The sequence below is a fragment of the Falco punctatus genome (genome assembly GCF_963210335.1).
Source record: "Falco punctatus genome assembly, chromosome: Z".
Classification (NCBI taxonomy): domain Eukaryota; kingdom Metazoa; phylum Chordata; class Aves; order Falconiformes; family Falconidae; genus Falco; species Falco punctatus.
In genome coordinates this window covers 68982052-68995535 of record NC_137586.1, presented here as the reverse complement: position 1 = coordinate 68995535, position 13484 = coordinate 68982052, and the positions used below count along the sequence as shown (strand labels likewise).

Genomic DNA, 13484 nt, shown 5'->3' with positions numbered 1-13484 from the left:
GCTGACACCAGACGAGTCTTGAAAACCCTCCTATCTGCATGGCAAACCAACAGCTGTGTCCCACTGGCATCTGCACTATGAAACCAGCCTAGAGAGGAGGATTGCCCTCTGTGCCCTCACCCACCTCAGACAGGATGAGAGTCAGGCACTCCAAAATTAGTCCTGCCCTCCTACTGATGTTATGTTACACCAAGACTATCCACGTGCAAAGAGAACCCCCCCCCCCCCCATCTTGCCTTTCTTTTTTCTCTCTTACAGATACTTCCAGTGTTCCGTATTCATACCCATTGTTTATTAGAAGTCCTGTATTAGAACTGCTAAAAAAACCACATCCAGATTTGCATGCAGGCTGGCAGTTCCCATGCACTGTTTCACCAGTGCCAGGTTTTGAAACAGCCGAAATAATTGGTGCCAACACTGGTGTGTGAAACTAGGAGGACCCCCTGGCACCACAGAGAGGATGGCAGCCTCTGAGCTGCTCAAGGCTGAGCTCGAGGAGAAAGGGCAGTGACAGCCCTTGCCGTTGATACAGCCGATGAGACCTACTTTGCAAGACTTCGGCTTAGGCATCTTGCATAAACACGCTTTGCCTGGCAGGGCTTCCCTGCCCTGCCACACCAGCTCCACAGCCCTCCCTCCCATACAGCTGCACATGGGTCCAGAGCTAAACACAGCATCGCTGACCACAGCCCCTTTGCGGATGCCCTCTCTTAACATCCAGGCTGGATTTTCCACAGTATTTGCTTCCAGCCGATCCAGCCCTGATGGACAGACTTGCTGCAAAAACCTAATGAGCGCAGTAGCTGCCTGCAGAAGGCCCTGTCTGGCTGCCATGTCCTGCTCCCAGCAATGGCAAGCTCATAAACCAGGCTTTGCACACACACGGCTCCCACTGAAACCTCTGCTGCAGGTGGGGATGCTGACACCCCTGTGCATAAAGCAGGTGATCTCCATCGTAAACACTGAGCTGGGGATAATTGAGTAAATATCTGGCTGCTGTACCCTCCCCCTCTCTTCCACCTGGATGTGAACACACACGTGTGCACACACACACGCACCTGCACACATGTCTTATAGCTACTGTCTCCGATTTGCATTTGCTGAAGAGACTCCCGGGCCCCTTGCAGGGCATGCGTGGTGTGTGCACTGCACTTATGCAGCCCCTTGAGGACAACAAGCGATTTTTAGTGCTCTAAAAGACAGTGGCCATCATGATCAACCTTGTGCATACCCCAACATGCAATTACTAAAAAAGCACAAATAATGCTCCAGGCTCACAGCTCATTTGCTGGTTATTTACCTAGAAGTAGTTACTTTAGTTGGGTTGTGCTGCTCCACAAACCTATGCTCACTCGGGCTGGAGAGACGGCAAGAAGGAGACCAGCTGACCAAGCAGAAGTGCTCAGTGTACCTCAGAGGCAGCGAGGAAGCTTTCCTGCCTGATTTACTGCCTGCACAGTATAGGCAAGACCTTCCAGAAACAGGCATCACAGGCAGGATGCAAAGGGCCTCCTCATCTCCAAATTTTGTGCAGGTTAAGTGGGCAAGTTTGCATGTTTCCCTCTCACAGGAGAAAGTGGCAGTGGTTACTCAGCTTCCAGGCACTGGGATCAGTCCACCAAGGCTCTCAGCACTTCGGCAGCTCCCAGCTGCACCCCTGATGTGCCTGCCTGGTTTCCTACTCTCTCTGCCCCACAGTGCAAGCTGGGTCCTACAGACACCTGCCCTGCGGCCACGGGTCCAGGGCCAAAGCCTCTCCAGTTGAAAAGCAGCTCGCAGGGAGAGCTTGGAGGGCACTCTGCAGCAGGAGGAAGAGGCAAGAATGGGAGGAACTGGGGCAGGAAGGAACGTGCATGGGCATGATGATGAGGACCAGTGGCAGGACAGGGGGGCCAAGCACAGTTAGCCCAGTGCCAATGGGATGGGCGAGGGGCTGGTGCTGGAGCAGGAGGGGGAGAGCATGCATCACTTCCTCCGAAATTGGTACTGCTTCCCACCATGGTGGCGAGCGTTCTCCCAGAACAGCCTCTGGCCTCAACCCACCTCCATGCTTGCCTCCCCCTGCCCACCCCTCTGCCTTCCAGTACCACCTCCATGAGGAGACCAGCACTCACAGGCCAGGATGATGCTACACTTCTGTGCATTTACAACAGCAAAGGGCATTACACGAGGCATGGTTCACCTAACCAGTTGTGGCCAGCGGACGGGATTACACCGGCCATGGGTGCCCAGGGACATTATTTTCCTGCCTCGCATGCACCCGTCACCGGCCACGGCCTGAGCTGGCAGGGCGCTGCAGGAAGCAGTGGGAGGAAGCAGCACATCCCTTGGCGGGGCCCTGCCAGCCTGTCCTGCTCCGGCGCCGGGCGGCTGCCGTCCCAACAAGCAAGCCCTTTCCTGCCGGGGCAGGCTGCGCGCCCCGCTCCCCACCGCTGCTCCTCAGAAACAGCTGCGAGCCCCATGAGCCTGGGGGATGCTTTCTGGTTTAACGAACAAAGGCTCTTTTAACGTCTTGAGCGGAGTAAGCGGGGAGGAAATTAAAGTTCGCCATTTAGGTGAATTTACAGGGGAAATCTCCCGCTGGTGGCGTGTAAGCTCCAGTAGGGCCAGGACAGCCACAAGTGTTCGGACACTGCCAGCACAGCTTTTTTGCAGGCTGCCACCTGCCAGTTCCCTAGGGTCAAACGTGGACCGCTCATTGTGCCAGCACTTGCTCTTGTTTGCTATCAGGAGGCTGGAACATCAGCAAGGAAAAGATGGGAGAGGAAAACACATTCATGATAAAAACCAGCTGCTGAAGACGGGGATTTAACAGTTTCAGGGTCTTGAAGGACACTGGTGAGAAATGATCTGTACTGCTCTGATCTCCAGTTAATCAAATCAGTTTTAAGGCAGCACACCTTCTTGTAAATGCTGCCCCAAGGGATGCAGCCACCGTGCAGGTCAGCGAGAAGACCCTAGGCATTGGCACCGTACATGTACAGCAAGGCAGCTGCTTCCCAGACAGGCTCGATGCAAATCACCCACTTAATACATACACAGGCATCAGTGAGAATGCAAAAAAGTAAAAAACCTGATTAGGCTGTTCCCAAGTAGAGAATGGCTCAAGCTATGTTTCACAAAGCCATATGGCTGACACAAAGGAGCAGCAACACACCACCCGCTGCAAATTGACACTTTCAGTTCACTTCCCAAGCAGGACAGGGCTAAAGCTGAATCTGCAAACGCAGGCTTTCCAACCGGTGACCAGAGTCACAGTTCCGGATGCTAATTTCAAATCATTTCAACCAAAATTTGACTACTTGGATAGCAAGCAGTCCCACGGCTGTTATCTCCCAACGATCCTGACCCAGGACATGATCTGCTAATGCTGAGAATGTGCGTGAAGTTCGCTGCGAGAGCCATCCCATGGCCAAAACCCTATCCCTACCCATGTTTACTAGGTAAACTTTCCAGCCCATTCACTATTTTCTACTCCTGTTCAGGGCGACTGCCTGACATAGAAGCCACTGGATATTGAGCTGCTACTAAAAACACCCAGGCATCAAGAGAGCTATGTGGGCTTGCAACTCCAGTCATGCATACAGCCCCGGATTTGTGGGCAGACACGTTTTGGGTTTAGTTACAAAGCTCCAACAGAGCAGCTTCATGAGCCTCCACTGCACTCTTCTAACAAAAGAAAACCTTAAAAACATGAATTAAGCAACACTTTGAAGCTTGCAAAGGACAGCAAAGCATGGCAGCACATCCTAACACTCCAGAGACTGTAAAAAAGGAGGTTTTAGCTGGCAGTGGTAGGGTACACCAGAAAAAAAGCTAGCCCCTTCCTGCCCCCCATCTCCCGACACTCAGCAGCGTTTCTGCTCAAAGGGAAGGTGCACAGGAAAAACGCTCTGCAGGCACAGGCGACAGGGGACACCGTGGTGCACACAAACAGGAAGCAGCTCCTCACACGAAGCAGAAGGTGAGGCTTGCAAAAGGCCAGCGGCAGCGCAATGCTCCAGCATCGTGAACTTGGCCCACAGCCTCAGCAATCTTCTGGTCCCCTGCTTCCTAACAGCCAGCCACGCTTGCCACAACAGCTAAACCTCCCGCTGCGTGAGGCTGCCAGCACGCATCCTCCCCAGTGCTCATCCTGCTGACCCAAACGAGAGGACCCTTGCACAAAATAGCCCAGAATCCACTCAGCCTGATGCTAGAATAAATCTAGAGGCTGCTCCAGCCTCTCTGGACCACAGATATTAGAAGTGTTGGGAAAACTCAAGCAGCAATGCCCCACAGAGCCAGAACTGTACTGTAGCATTCCCAGGGGGGCTGTGAATGGGACAGTGCCACACTCCATCCAAGAAGGTGGTAGCAGGTGACACAACATGGGGCACCAGCTACAATGGGCAGTCCTGGGGGCGTTCAGGTGGGAAGGGTAGGGGGAACCCACTTCCCCAGGAGGGCAGTACAGCCCCACCAGAAGGAGGGTAGCTGGGCTTATGAGGAGGCTGGGAGAGGTGATCCAACAGACTGAATCACCCTCCCAGGCACTTCACTGGGAGAACCAGCAAAACTTACCTGCACACTTTAAGCCAGGCATAAATCTCAGATAATTTAGTGAGAATGAAAGCAAAAGCACGTAGCACGGAGGCTGGAAAAAATCTCTCCCCAAACAGAGCAGAAAAGAATGTTTCCATTGCCCTGGCCGAGAGCCGGGTGCTGCTCTCTATCCATCCAGCCATGTGCACAGCCGCACTGCCATGCTCAGACAAACCTCATGCGAAAGGAAAGCTGGAAAGGAGAAGCAGAACTCACAGGAAGGAAAAAACCCAAATAACCTCCTTTTGCAGGGGCCCAGCAGAAAAGGGAAGGGTCCATCGGCCACACCAAGTCTGCCCTGGCTGGGAAAAACAAAGCCAGCTCCACCCCAGAAATGCAGGGCAAGTCCCCCCACATGGGGCTGTGGAGCAGCGTTTGCTCCAGCCCCCGGACCAACGTGGCAGCTCCAGAGCAGGCAGGTAGCTGCACCCCACAGCTCAGCAAAGCAGGCACTTCCTATTAAAATCAGCTAAGCCTCAGAGCTGTGCCAGTGCCTATGCAGGCAGCACCCGCCAGGCTCCAGCTGGGGTTCAGCCCTGTGGTGGGAGGACAGGACCGGTGGATGGGGTCCAGCACCACTTGCCCAGCTGGGTTCCCTGAGCAAACCCCTGTCCTGTCATATGACCTAGTAGCCAAAACAGCCAGGGGGACATCCCTGTTTCTTGCAAACTGGATGGCAGCTGCTGCCCCTTGCTGCCTTCAGCCCTCTCCCCCTCCATAATAGTTTCTAGAAGGAAAAAAAATAATAAAAAAAAAATATCCTGGGTCTGGCTCCCAGTGAGGAAAAAAGCACCTTCACAAGGACTGAGATATGTTTTCTTCAGCTGGTCTACACTTGCAAAGTTGCATCCCCTGGCAGATGTCAGCTCTGCCAACACAAGGCTTGAGCCGGCTACGCCAGCATATGCTCTGTCTTGGGCATCACACAGCATTTGGCCATCTGCAACTGTGGACCCCAAGGGGAAACAGGCTGGGAAAAAAAAAAAAAAAAAAAAAAAAAAAAGGATGGATCACATATGCTGGCTACACTTGGTCTACATGATGGCAGGTTTGCATGATTAACTGAGTGAATATATTGAGAGAAAAAATAGCCTTAATCCAACCCCAAACACTGCCTGTTCCAACACAAAGTCTCACACTAGCACATGGCACCTTCCAAAAAAAAAAAAAAAAGGTTGTCGTTTCCATGTTAAGGCACTTCTAGGAGAAGCAAAGTCCTCACCAGTGGCTCAAATCCAGCGCACGCCCACTGAAGCGGCTTTGAACTGTCTCCCTTTGAGCCTCGCAATCTGCATGCGATTAGCCCTTCTCGCTGCCGCAGTGAAATTAAATTCCAGGCCCTCAAACAGCAAACTCAAAACAAACAAACAGAAAAGCCTGGATCAGAAAAAGGCTGAGTTGCCCCCCTGCCAGGAACCCCCCGACCCTGCTGTGAGGCGGGTGGACAGAAGCTCTCCCAGGCTGAGTGGCATTCCAGGGACGTGGCTCTGTCCGGGGCAGCCCCAAATGGCAAGGCACCCCCATCCCCCCCATCCCCATCCCACCCTGCCGGTGGCTCTGCACCTGGATCCCAGCGCTGCCCCGGGGCCGGGGCGCTCCCCAGGCAGGGCGGTGAGTGCAGGGTGCCAGGTGGGGCAGAGGCTCCTCGGTCTGGCCAAGACTCCGCCAGCGCTTGTGCACCCCCAAAAGCACGGGGTGCTGCTGCCGGCGGGGAGCGCGGGAGGTGAGGACGGGAGCCCGCACACCTGGGGAAACGGCTGCTGAAACCCCGCTGCCCTGGCGCACACAGGTTGGAGGAAACCCATTCCGTAAAGTCTTTACGGGGCTGCTTCCTGCTTCAGCAAGACACGCTTGTAACTTAGGTGCCCTCAAAGCGAGACCAGTGACACCCCAGCGTGGCAACGTGACAAAAGCAGCCCTCTTTCCGACAAACACCTGCAGGGGCATGGGGACTGCCCTGAGCTCCTGCAACTCAGCCACAGCTGGGAGGCAGCTGGAAAGGCATCTGCAGTGCCACAGCATCACCGGTGAGCCATGGCCACCACTTGCCTGTCCGGAGGTGGTAACGCACACCCGGCTCACCAAGCACCTCTCCTTCCAGGCAGGGCCTCTAAGCACTGATTTGCACAAGGGAAAACTCTGTCCCAGTGGGGACAGCGCTGAGTAGTGAGACCTTCTCCTGCCCAGAGAGACAGGGACAAGCTGGACACTGATGCTGCTCTACCCATGTTCCAGAAAACCCCAGATCTTTGGTCCCACCAGTGCCGCACTGCTGCAGACTGACCAGCTCTGTCGCCAAAAGCTCTGCAACCAAAACTCCTCTTGCTCTGCAGGGAAGAGTGCACAAGAGGGAGGGAGGGGAGCATCAGCTGCAGGATGGTGGCTGGAGAGGACAGTCCACCACCAAGGAGAGGAGGTGAGTGGTGGAGTCCAGCAGCCCACTGCCTCGGGCTTGCTCACAAGGCCACCAGATCCAGAGCCCCTCCCTACTGAGGACCGTGCACCCCAGCATGCTACCCTGGGAGGGGGCTGCTCAACACAGCGACAATGTCCTCCACCATCTGCTGAGAGCTTAACTGAATTCTGCATCCAAACAGAGTTTGGGAAGCTGCAAGTGTCTGTCTCTTCCCAAACACAAACTTGGACAAATTTCCAAAGCAGCTAGCTGTTGCTTCAGATCAATGCTGGCAGAGAAACAAGCACATTATAAAACACTAGATGCATGAGACAGAAAACTTTCCTTTTCTCCCTAGCGCATCCTGCCTGTTGTGCTGTGTCCCTGAAACAGCTGCTCTCCAGGAAGGCACAGTACCTTTCCAAGTTAGTTTGCAAGCCCCATTAATAGCCCTCGACCTTCACTTTGAACAGCTAAGAGGATGCTAGGGATGCTCTCACCACAGAGGCTGCTCCCTGCCCACAAAGTCTGCTTCAGAGGTATGATGTGTGCCTGACCACACGGGTAGCTGCAGAGCGGTCGGCAGTGTTGCCAGGATCACGCATCTGCTCCCTGCCAAACATCTTAAACATATTCTTTGGAGAAATTTCTCAACCCCTCTTTTCAGGCCAAGAAAGACTAACTTCCAGCAAACTAGTCCACGTGTTACCTTCCCCTCCCCCAGCCCTCTCCATGCTCTTCTCTTTGAGTTTCTGTTTTACTTTTTTGAAACAAGGCAGCAAAGGGACACAGCACAATCCCAGCTTGTGGCCCGCAGCACCCAGGTTGTGGGGGAGGTGGGAGGGAGTGGAAATAGCAGCTGTATCAGAAAGGTTAAAAAAAAAAAAAAAAAAAAAAAAGGCAAAGCAGACAATACTAAGTTCAGATTGAGAGGAGGGGGAGATCCTGCATATAAAGCATACGCTTTCTCCAACGTTTGGTATTTTAAGTGACCCCACAGATTCAGAGACCCTGAGCTGCTGGGGCAGAACCCCCCCCCCCAGGGAGACAAGAGCCCATGATTGCAGGTGGGCACAGATCCTGGGTACACCAAGCCTACCAAACCCCTCCAGCACAGTCACCACCAGAAGTCTTTAAAAATGGTGTTTTCAGCACCTCTTGAGTTTTAATTTTCTTGCCCCAAATTACACTCTGCTAGGATGCTGCCAGTGTTAAAGCATCCTCTAACGCCAGCCCATGCAACGTCCATACATGAGAGGGCCTCAAGCTAGTTCGTGAATTCACTGACCCCTCAGGCAGCACATAACCTCTAAAAACTTCTGTTACACAGACACTAAGCATCACCACCAATTTGACAGGCTACCTCTGTCTCCTCCAAACAAACCTCAAAGCATCAGAATACGTTCATTGCTTATCTTCAGCATCTACAGTTTACGGCAACTACTTGCACTGACAACACAGGTACCAGAAGCAGTGCATTGAAAGAGAAAGCCCATGCCAGAGATCCTCCACCCTCCAGATGAGAGACAGCTGCTCACTCACTCACAAGCTTGCCAAAGGAGCTTCTTTCTCTCAATCCTCCGTTTCTTAAAACATGCCTTGCTAATAGTGGGAAGCAACAGCTTCTGTACAGGACTCTGGCATCTTGAAGAAACAGTTGTTTTTCTTGCATGCCCAAGACCCCTGAGGAGAAGGACTTGGGGGTGTTGGCTGACAAAAAGCCTGACATAGCCTGACAATGTGCATTTGCAGTCCAGAAAGCCAATTGAATCCTGGGCTGCATCAAAAGAAGCGTGGCTATCAGGTCAAAGGAGGTGATTCTCCCCCTCTGCTCTTGACACCCCACCTGGAGTGCTGCATTCAGCTCTGGGGACCCAGCATAAGGAGGACATGGACCTACTGGAGAAGCCCAGAGGAGGCCCACAAAGATGATCAGAGGGCTGGAGCACCTCTGCTATGAAGACAGGTTGAGAGAGTTGGGATTGTTCAGCCTGGGGAAGGCTCTTGGGGAGACCTCATAGCAGCCTTCCAATACCTAGAGGGGGCTTGTAGGAAAGGTGGGGACAGACTTTTTAGTAGGGCCTGTAGTGACAGGACAAGTGGTAATGCTTTTAAACTAAAAGAGGGTAGCTTCACATTATTAGGAAGAAATTCTTTACTATGAAGGCCGTGAGGCACTGGAACAGGTTGCCCAGAGAAGCTGTGGATGTCATCTCCCTGGAAGCATTCAAGGCCACGTTGGATGGCTCATGGGGCTGAGCACATGAGCTCAGCCCTTACCGGCCACACCTGGTATCTAAACAGGGCTCAAAAATGGCTACAGAGACAGCTGTATTCTAAAATAACCTCCATAATTAACACGTGCTCTCGATCATGCAGGACTTGAAAATTACATCCTTGTAGATAAGCCTGTCCATGAGATTCTACTTTGCAGACTTCTGGCACTGAAAGATACGTGCTGTTTGAAAACAAGCTTTGGAGAGGGATCTTACCACCAAAGAAACTGCCCCCTTCTGCACTCCCTCCTGAAAACCGAAGGCACAGAACTACCCCATCACCAAAACACACAGGCCTCATGGAAAAGGTAGAGGAAAAGCATTTGACTGTTTTGAAAGCACTTAGGCTAATATATATAGTACTTCTACAGAGCAACTTTTTAACTTTTTTTTTTTTAATACTGTTCTACAGTTCCTAAAAAACAAGTTTGGGGAATGGACACCTGCAGGATATATCTTCATTTACTTGCTTTTGGGCTGCTTCTTGACACCCTATTTAAGATACTCATTGGAACACAGCTCTAAACTGAAGCATAAATACAAAATGCTTATATTACCTTGTATTAGAAAGTTTCATAGCTATTAAGGACTTTTAATTCAAAATCAAATTACAGTATTATTTCACAGCCCTGATTTATGCTTTAAATTATAAATAAAGGCAAGTGAACCATAAAGGCGTTTTAAATTTGGCAGCTTCTTGTAAAGATTAAACCTCACTCAGCTAATGCATTTGCTGCAGAGCCAGACAGCAGCTTGTAACCTACTCTCTCTAAATATCACTAGGAAGAAAACTCTGGGCCTCTGAAACAAGTACCTGACTATTAGACCATTCAAAAAGCCTGAGTAGCTCAGTCACACATATCCTGTGTGATTCATCACATGCTTCACAAAGGGGGAGGGAGGGCAGGAAAAAAAAAAAAGATGAGGTGTGTTTCAATAAATTTAGGTTTACGCTGAGGGAACAGGGTAGTTGGTGCTACCTGTTCCCATCAAAGCACTTCTCTCAATGGCTTTGCGAAGGTGGGAATCACAGGAAGGTCCTTGCTGATTCCTGCTTGTAAAGTTCATACCAATAAGAAGCTTTATGCACAAAAAGAAGAGGATTTTTTTAGTTCTGGGTGTGTTAACATAATTGTCAGAAATGCCTGTGGAGTGTACACCTCTCTTACCACCACACACACACACCCCTCGCCTTAGAGGTACATGAGATGTTGATCAGGGCCAACTCAGCTCTGGCCAGCATCTGACGCACAACAGAATTGTTTTATGAATTTTCAGTTCGCTACCAAAACCTGAGAAGAGCAGGAAAAAAATAAATACCCATCAGGTTTCTCACCTACATGCTGGCTACAAACCTTGAAGCCATACCATTGCCAGCCTGCATCTGACTGCACCACCCCACAAGTACTGAAGGTAGCACTGCTAGAAACCATTTGCCTGCTGCACTGTAAAAAGCTACCGACCTGTACCTCTCTTAACATCTGTAACCACTTCCACTAGCCTCATTCAGCCTTTGGCAGATTCAGAAAACTGCACTGAAGATGTTACAAAGCCATTCTAAAATATTTTAATTGAACCTTCAGTGGCTGACTCAGGTAAGGCTTTGAATCTTGGGGACACTAACAGTGTTTCTCTAAACTCCAGGCATTTCAAAAGCACATGACTCACTCCTGAGAGGATCAGTGTAAGTGGAGAACATTTAAAGCAAAGCCATATTCATAAAGGGCTCCACATCCAGTCTGTGAGGGCAGGCTTGCACAGCTACTTTCAACTTAAAGTAATCTAGGGGACAAAAAAGTGAAAGATACGAATCAAAACCAACAAAAAGCCATAGCACAGTTCCTTCTGATGACCTCAAAACTGCCTTCCTAAACAGGTGACCAGAAAGCACCCACAGAATCTATTGATTTCTGTCTCTGTTTTGTAAATTGAAAACTGCAGGTAGCTTGTCAAAAGTCTCTTCCCCCACTGTGATCTCTGCTAATAAAGGTGCCCACGCTAACACTCGACACGCTGATGAAGAGGGAGCTGATCCCCAGGCACCAGGGCTCGAAGAGCTTGTAGGCAGGTGACTTAACAACTGGGATGCCAGCAGGTCACGGTAACAAACTCAACCTACACCACAGGAGGATCTGTTCAAGGAGCAGCCACTCCAGACAGCAAGTTGGGTGAAAGCCTTGTAAGGGGAGGAGAAAAGATGAAATTCACCTCGCCCCCACCTCTGCTTTGTGACAAAGCCAGTGGATCAACACAGCTACAGGTGATCAATGTAAAAATGAGACCACCAGCAGGCTGCAAACCCGCAAAGAGCTGCCAGCCTCCCAGCACCCAAGCAGTCCTGGGAAAAGCCTGTGGGGAGCACAGTTCCAGTGCTGATAAAACAGACGCCAGGCTGCCACGTATCAGGATACTGCATCACAGGACCAAATTCGTGGGAAGCGCCACCGGGATGCGTAACAACTGTATTCATGACCCTGCCTCATAGCACTTTGTAAATCTGTGCCGCTTCTCGAGCGGGTCCGCGTACACAAAAGGCTGCGAAAGCCGGCACAGCACAAACAGCCCGTCTGATCCTTCCTGTGAGATTGAGCGAGTATTTCGGGTAGAGTTCCCAGAGGAAATTACCCAACCTCGCCGGCGACCAGAAAGAAACCCAGCCGGACGGGGAGGGCGCGCTCCCCGAAGGCGCCGAGGCTCCGCTCGCCGCTGCCTGCCTTGCGGGAGCATCCGCGCCCCGGTCCCCCAAACGCCGGCTCCCCGGGGATTCTCCCACAATTCCCCTCCGCCGGGCGCCGCGAGGCTGCACCGGCCGGCCGGCCGCACGCGTGGGCAGCTGCGCCGCTGTCACACCCGCCCCCGCCCCGCGGGGACAGGCACCCCGCGAGGGACACCAGGACCCACCGCGCGGCGGCGGGATCTGGCGGCAGGCGCTGCCGTCGGGGCGGCCACCCCGGCCCCAGCGCGGCGGACGGCGGCGGGCAGCGGGCGGGCGGGCGGGCGGCAGGAGGGGAGGGAGCGGAGACACCCCCCCCGCCCCCAAAACCCCGACGGGGCGGCACTCACCGAGCAGCGGGGAGGTCTCGGGGCAGGGGCCCGGCGGCGGCGAGGCGGTGGGGGGCCGGGGCCGGGCAGTGGGCGGCGGCGGTCGGGAGAGCGGCAGCGAGAGGTTGGAGGGCGGCGGGCGGCGCGGCGGCGGCTCGGGGCTGCCCGGCGGCCCCAGGGCGCTGCCCGCCAGGTAGTAGAGCAGCGTGGCCGAGAGGTGGAGGGCGCAGAAGGCGACGAGGAGGCGGCAGGCCCGCTGCAGCGAGGTGCCGGGCAGCGACGGCTCCTTCATGCCGCTGCGCTGGCGGGGAGCGCCGCCCGCTCCGCTCCGCGCCGCGCCGCCGACGGGAGACGCGGACGGGGCGGGGGCCGCGGCGGCTCCGCCTGCGGGGGGCCGGCCCCGCGCCCCTCGCCCCGCCCACAGCCGCCCGCCACCGCGGGAGCACCGGCGGGACCCCCCCTCGGCACCCTGCCCCCCGCGCCTGCTGACTCCGGCATCCCGCCCCCCGGGCATCCCGCGCCCCCGGCATCCCGCCTGCCTCCGCCGCCGGCGGCTACGCGGCGCCTGCCCCGCACCGCCGCGGGGCGGGCCCTCGGAGCGCAGCCCTCTTCCTCTCGCTGCCCTTGCAGCACTACCCCGTAGCACCGCGTAGTAACCGTGGCCGCAGGTCCGTGCGGGTCTCTGTAGCAGCGTGCGGAAACGCTCGGCTTTAGCAGAGGGCGTAAGAGGCAGCTGCGAGCTGCTGCCTGGTAGTCCATGCGGCATTTGGGCTTATGCCCCTAGGAGGCTGCAGGTGGTCTTCTCTTGGCGCGACCAAGCGTAAACCCCCGTTTTCTGTTCGTTGGGTGGAGATGGTTTCAGTGCGTTTTCTGCAAAGCAAAACAGGCTAGGACCACCTTTTTATTGCATGAGTTACCCCAGCAGTGCTGGTGGCAGGGCCTTCTGGAGGTCTCCAGCCAAATGTCCTGCTTGGAGCAAGGATATTGCCAGTAGCAGGTGAAGTCAGCCGTGGCTTTATCCCACAGAGCCTTGAAAACTGCCTGGCATGGGGATTTCCACCCGTCTGGTGCCCGGTCCCACGTTTCTGAGGAGGGAGTTTCCTCATGTCCATCATCAAGCCAGTTAGAAGTGCCTGGGCAAGCAGGTCTGGGCACCATCCAACATCCCTCAAAGTTGCATGTGATTC

At 53.9% G+C, this 13484-nt stretch overlaps 1 protein-coding gene across 1 annotated transcript in view; it reads right to left on the bottom strand.

Moving 5' to 3' along the window:
• The window catches only part of B4GALT1 (beta-1,4-galactosyltransferase 1), a 30401-nt gene extending 17335 nt beyond the window's left edge, over positions 1-13066 (bottom strand). The window contains 3 exon segments of the mRNA XM_080372986.1: positions 12319-12628; positions 12631-12690; positions 12692-13066. Of these exon segments, the coding sequence (XP_080229112.1) occupies positions 12319-12628; positions 12631-12690; positions 12692-13063 (742 nt within the window). The 5' untranslated portion in view covers positions 13064-13066.
• Between the last annotated feature and the right edge of the window lie 418 nt (positions 13067-13484).